This window comes from Nicotiana tabacum, chromosome 7 (assembly GCF_000715075.1).
Source record: "Nicotiana tabacum cultivar K326 chromosome 7, ASM71507v2, whole genome shotgun sequence".
Lineage (NCBI taxonomy): Eukaryota > Viridiplantae > Streptophyta > Magnoliopsida > Solanales > Solanaceae > Nicotiana > Nicotiana tabacum.
In genome coordinates this window covers 159,107,114-159,113,277 of record NC_134086.1, presented here as the reverse complement: position 1 = coordinate 159,113,277, position 6,164 = coordinate 159,107,114, and the positions used below count along the sequence as shown (strand labels likewise).

Here is a 6,164-nt window from a genome sequence, read left to right as displayed (position 1 = left end):
CTTCCTAAACTTATTCAACTAAGAAGCAGAAAGAACAAGATCTACATCAATTCTGTAACTCTAGTAATTATCATTTCCTAGTTTAAGAACGGTCATGGTTAAAGTCATGAAAACAAATATCTCTTGCAGAAATATAAAGTAAGACGATATGCGGCAGACCAACATGGTCATTCTTTTCCAGAGTAGCCTGCACATAACATAACCTTATCCCTCTGTTATCCAAAGGAACATCAAACAAACTCCTTAATGAAATTAATAATAGCAGCAGCTCTTCGACTATCAACCACATCAATTCCATGAAATCCAACATCATCAAACCTAGCTTCAACCATAACCCCTTCCTTAACTAACATTTGCACAAAATCTTGTTGCCTATCAACCAAAGGATCACCTCCAAATCCAATCACTAAACATCTTCCAAGACTCTTAATCTTGTCCCTATAAGGTCCATCTGCTATTGGATTACAAAACCTATGATCTCTATCTGTCCCTTGTGGCAATGCTAAATCCCAAAGAAGATCAATTACTGGCAAAGGAAAGAATGTATCTGTAGCCAACCTCATTTCAGATTTTGTCCTCATTTTACCTCCGAAAAGTGGTTGGTTCATTATGATCCCATTAATACGTAATGGCTCTATTTTACGATCAAGAAGTTTAAGTGCAGAGTTAAAAGCAATGTTTCCTCCACAACTCACACCATAAAGGTAACACCTTGAGAAATCTCCATAATCCCTTAGCCATTTCTCACCATTAACGAGATCCAAAGCTTGGTTCTTGATCCAAAGAACTGTTTCAACTGCGTCATAGTACGGTGCAGGGAGTTTATTTTCGGGTGCAAGACGATATTCTACAGACACAACTATGGCTGGGACCTCACTTGAGAGCTGGTTACAACTTTCGTGGATCATTGTATTTGCTATGCTGAAATGAATCCACCCTCCTGCATTGACATATATAAAGTCTCTATTCAATCCCGTTGTGTTTAATATAATGCAATAACAACAACATACCATTATAATTCCACAAGTGGGGTTTAAGAGGGTAGTATGCACGAAATGCAAGAAAAATGGGTTTATGTATAATTATTATGTTTTTATATGTGATGATAGTCCATAAACGTGAACCCCAATTATAAGGGTAATAATTGGTTATTAGGTTGTGTATTTTATGTGCTTGGTGGGTCTGGTACGACGGTGAGTATAGGTTCAGTTCGATGAGACCTTTAATGGGAGAGCCATTCAAGTTTCATTAATTACATTTAGGTCTCCTATGTAGCCCTTATCCAAACACATAGTCAGAGAAATTTCGTGATATTAATTTGTTGTGTGTCGTAATTGTCTTATTGACGCCGCCATATTGTAGAAAGGATAATAAAAAGGAAGACCTAGTCCTTCGTCAATCTGCGGTATGGCTCAAATAGGTACACAACTATTGTTGTTGATCTAAATTATATTGTATCCTAATATCATGTTTGATCTTGGATTATGTTGTATTAATATTCTCACACATCTTACCTCTACCTTCAGCAAATAGAGAGGTTATTTCCGATAGACTATCAGGCGAAGAAAATAATTCTCAGCAGGTTTGAAAAAGAAGTGTTTGATATAAGGCAAATTAAGAAGAATTTAAAATAGAAAAGAGGCATAAAATTAAAATTCTGACATGATTTAAAATTAAAAATACTAACATAACGAGAATTTGTTCACCAACCTGCATGGAAGTAAATTATGATGGGAAGTTTTGCGACGGATTTGTCATTGGAAGGCAATTTACTTGGACGATAAAGTCTGATCCATGTTTTCTTGTCTGCATTTAAAGTGATATCTTTACTAACAACGGATTGACCAGGGAGATGTCCTTTATCACCAGTGGCTTGGGTTGTAGGAAAATCAAGGAGACGAGTTAAAGTTCCATCTTTATTGAGCAATATATTGAGGTGGTCGTAAGGATCAAATTTTGACATGGTTATGAAAGATCAAAAACTTGGCAATATTTAGGTAAAGGGGAGAGTGAATTGTGAGTAGTTAATTTGTATCAACTCGATGCAACCAAGAATAATAATTAAATTGTGCAAAAAGTTGGAGTATATTTTTGTCATAATGGGGTTGTGACAAATATAGGTCCAGCCTTAACCTTCGGACAATTTTGAGCTTGTAACACGAAAAGTGGATTTTGGTTGTAAAATACATGCATGTTAGTTTTACATTTGACCAATTCTTTTTTATGTTCCTAGTAATTTGGTAGATTTTTTTTTTGCTGTTTCCTTATCCTTTTATTATGGACATACAAGTAAATTTACCCGCGCTTCGCGCGGTCAATTATTCAAAAGTTTGAGCTGAATTTCTTTTGTAATTTTATTTGAGATAGAAGAAATAACATTTTCATAAATCAAAAATAAAATATAAATTATAATGTATGCCACAAACGAATTTTTTTAAAAATATAAGGAAAAAAATACATATGAAATTAATTAGCAGAAACAAATGCAATAAAGCATGATATTTTTAATAATATTATTAAATTCTAGTAATTATTTTCACATCTTGTGAAATAATTCTTTTCCCAATCCTACCAAGATATTGTGGGACTTAGCTTAACTATCAATTGCTTCTGCAGCTATAAAATATCACGTTACCATCTTTCTGTAGTTTGCGAAGTGTCATCAATCAATCAAGACAATTTCAAATTGGTCGAGATTCGGCAATAGGATTTTTATATGTATTATGCTATATTTATGTCTAGTTTATTCCAATACAAAGCTTAATCCATACAAATATTTCAAATGGACCTTTTAGTATATCCATAGAATTTCGATTTTGAAGTTATTAAAATGGTAAGGTACTACCAAAAGATAAATGCCTCAATCAAATTTAAGTTATGAAATAGGAAATAAAAATAGGCTTTACTTAAATAGAAGGCTAAAGAGTACTCTCATTTTCCTTGTTCTTTCAAAGCGTTGCATCAAGCTTTTGAGAGGGCTCTCAAGCTTCGGTTCCGCAAAAGAAAATAAGGTTTGAATCAAGCAAGAATATGAAATATCCAACCAAGGGAAGGCACATAAAAGATCTTGATATTTATGTCACATAAGTTATAAGTAACCATGAGAATGTGGTTCTCCTGTTGCTATTCCCTGTAATTTTAAAAAACATAAGGAAGAAAACTAATGAAAAAGATTAACAGAAACATAATGCAATAAAAGCTGACAATTTTTTATAGTTTTATAATGATCGAATGCTCGCGGAACGATCACCTATAAAATATAATGTAAGTCCTCTAGCCTCTTTTCTCGTTATTATAAATAATACTCCATATTTTGTTAGTGATTGTATTTAGAAGTAAATGTAAATAATAATAACATTAATCATTATAGCTGCTAGTATTTATTAGAGATCTTTAGTCTGACGTTCATATTCTATTTTAGAGACCTTAGATAATTTTAAAATAAAGTAAATTGAAAATGAAAGAAAAAAAATGAAAAAACAGTACATAATTCTTTCTCGATATGCTCCTATATAATTGGTAATTTTGACTTCTCGGAACATAGTTCTTAGGCAAGAATTTACCTACACCGAATAAATTTTTACCTAGTTCTTGTTGAATATGCTCCTAGCTGCTAGCCGGTAATTTTAAAAAGATGATGTTTCTGACCTCCAATAACACAAGGTTAATAAAGTGGATTTGAGCTATTTGAGCATTAACAAAGGTTAAGACGATATGAAAAGATTTCATCACTACTGTGACGACCCGACCCGTCGTCTCATGAGTTACTGTCTCGTTCGTCCCATTTTCTGCTTTCTCATGTTTCATTATCGGTATTGGGTGCATTAGAATTTATTTGGAGCGATTTTGATAAGAAATGAGACATTTAGTCTCTTTTAAGAAGGTTTAAGTTGAAAAAGTCAACCGGACGTTGACTTATGAGTTAGAGGGCTCGGATGTGAATTTCGACGGTTCGGTTAGTTCCGGGAGGTGATTTGTGACTTGGGAGCAGGACCGGAAGTAATTTTGGAGGTCCGGTGTTGAATTAGGCTTGAATTGGCGAAGTTAGTATTTTGACGAATTCCGGTTGATAGGTGAGATTTTGATCCGGGTATCGGAATGAAATTCTGAGAGTTGCTATAGCTTCATTGTGTCATTTGGGATATGTGTGCAAAATTTTAAGTCATTCGGACATCGTTTGGTCGGGTTTTTGATCGAATGTGTGTTTTAGAAGTTTTAAAAGAACTTAGGCTTGAATTCGATATAATTTGATGATTTTGGCGTTAGTTGAGGTGTTTTGACGATTGGAGCAAGTTTGGATAATGTTTTAAGACATGTTGGTGCTTTTAGTTGTGGTCTCGGGGGCCTCGGGTGTATTTCGGAAGGTTAACGGATCGATTTAGGCACGAAAAAAATAAAGTTACTGCATTTTTTTACAGCACTGTGAACAGTTGTTATGAACAGTGCCCATGAACAGTACCCCATAACAGTATCCGTGAATAGTGCCGTGAACAGTACACCGTAACAGTATCCGTGAATAGTGCCGTGAACAGTACCCCCGTAACAGTATCCGTGAATAGTGTCGTGGACAGTACCCCGCAACAGTACCCGTAACAGTATCCTTGAACAGTACCCCGTGAACAGTAACACTGGGTGAACAGTAATTCCGAAAAATTCTGGGCAGAATGTTTACATTTCATTCGCGAAAAACACCTCATTTCTCCACCAGTTTTGTCATTTTGAGAGCTTTTGGACGGAGATTGAAGGGAGTTTCAACTAAGATCGATTGGAGTTAAGTTTTATGAGTTAAATAAATGATTTTATTGAAGAATCATCCTAGAAATCCATGAAAACATAGCCAAATTATAAGAAATTATGGCTTGAGATTGAAATTCTAAATTTGGGATTTGAGGGGTCAAATGGACTCCGATTCTTGTGAATTTGGTATGTATAGACTCGTGTCGAGATAAGGAATATTCTGATGTAAACATATCTAGATTTCAAGACGTGGGCCCGGGGCTCGGGTTTTGCAAATTTCGTGATTTTTGATATTTTTCGAGTCTTTTCGATTGGGTTATATTCCTTTAGCCTATTGTGATGTATTCGTTGTGGTTTTGGCCAGATTCGACGCGCGAGGAGGTCTATACGAAAGGAAAGGGCATCGCGGAGTAATATTTGGCCGGCTAGAGGTGAGTAATTGATGTAAATGCTGTTCTAAGGGTTTGAAACCCCGGAATTTCGCATCGTAACGCTATATTAAGGTGACGTGCACGCCAGATAACGGGCGTGGGGTAGAGCACCGTTGGGGATTGTGACTTGGTCCGTCCCAAGAGATATTTTACTACATTTTTGGTTGAGACGTATACTTTATTATTGTGAATTGGGCTTGTTGCCATGCTTGGGGCCTTGTGCCGACCTGTAGAACCCTTAGGGGATTTTTGACTGGTTTTCCTCAGTTATATTGTTAAAGAATTTATATCCTCAGTCATGTTTCCAATTGTAGGCTTCTTGCCAATTATTTGAATCCTTCAGGGATTGATATCACTGCTTTCGCATATTTTGCATATCATTTGACCTCAGTCCAAGGTTTTAAATACTGTTTTGCAAACTCAGCCATCTTTCTAAGATTTGAAAACTTAAATGATATTTCTAAATGATATTTCGGGCTGAGAACTACTGTTTTACAAATGCCCAAGGGGCTTATGATGATTTCTGGACTGAGCATGGATCGGGCTGCGCACCGCAGCAGTGTTATATTGATATTGAGGCCGAGAGCCTGGTTGATTACATTGATATTGAGGCCGAGAGCCTGGTTGATTACATTGATATTGAGGCTGAGAGCCTGGGTGATTATACTGAGATTGATATGAGGCCGAGGGCCTAGATTTGATGCCACGAGATGGCTTGATATTGCGCTTGGGCTGTAGGAGCCCCTTCGGAGTCTGTACACAGCCCCAGTGAGCGCCGTCGACGATAAATAAATATGGATGGCTCGGGCTTCATGCCGCAGTGGGTACCAGAGGGTACCGTCATATGCATTGCATTGCACTCATGCATTTATTCTTTATCTGCATTATCTGCCATAATAATTATGTGCTCTTATTTCATTGATTGGTTGCTTTATACTGTTCTGAGCCTGAGGGGCTAATACTGTTCTGAGATACTAAGCCCGAGGGGCAGATTTC

General features: G+C 36.4%; 1 protein-coding gene across 1 annotated transcript; it reads right to left on the bottom strand.

Annotated features, from left to right (window-relative positions):
- Positions 1-216: 216 nt before the first annotated feature.
- Positions 217-2,095, bottom strand: LOC107778674 (putative carboxylesterase 9). The gene is made up of 2 exons (XM_016598962.2): positions 1,711-2,095; positions 217-940 (listed from the first exon to the last, which is right to left on the bottom strand). Exons 1-2 carry the CDS (start codon positions 1,961-1,963, stop codon positions 231-233), a joined length of 963 nt encoding a protein of 320 aa, XP_016454448.1. The 5' UTR covers positions 1,964-2,095; the 3' UTR covers positions 217-230.
- Positions 2,096-6,164: the final 4,069 nt, after the last annotated feature.

Excerpts from the sequence above, each read along its gene's own strand:
- LOC107778674 (XM_016598962.2), bottom strand. The coding sequence starts at position 1,963 with ATGTCAAAATTTGATCCTTACGACCACCTCAATATATTGCTCAATAAA. Across the intron at positions 941-1,710 it reads CATAATTTACTTCCATGCAG|GAGGGTGGATTCATTTCAGC; the intron begins GTTGGTGAACAA and ends ATGTCAATGCAG.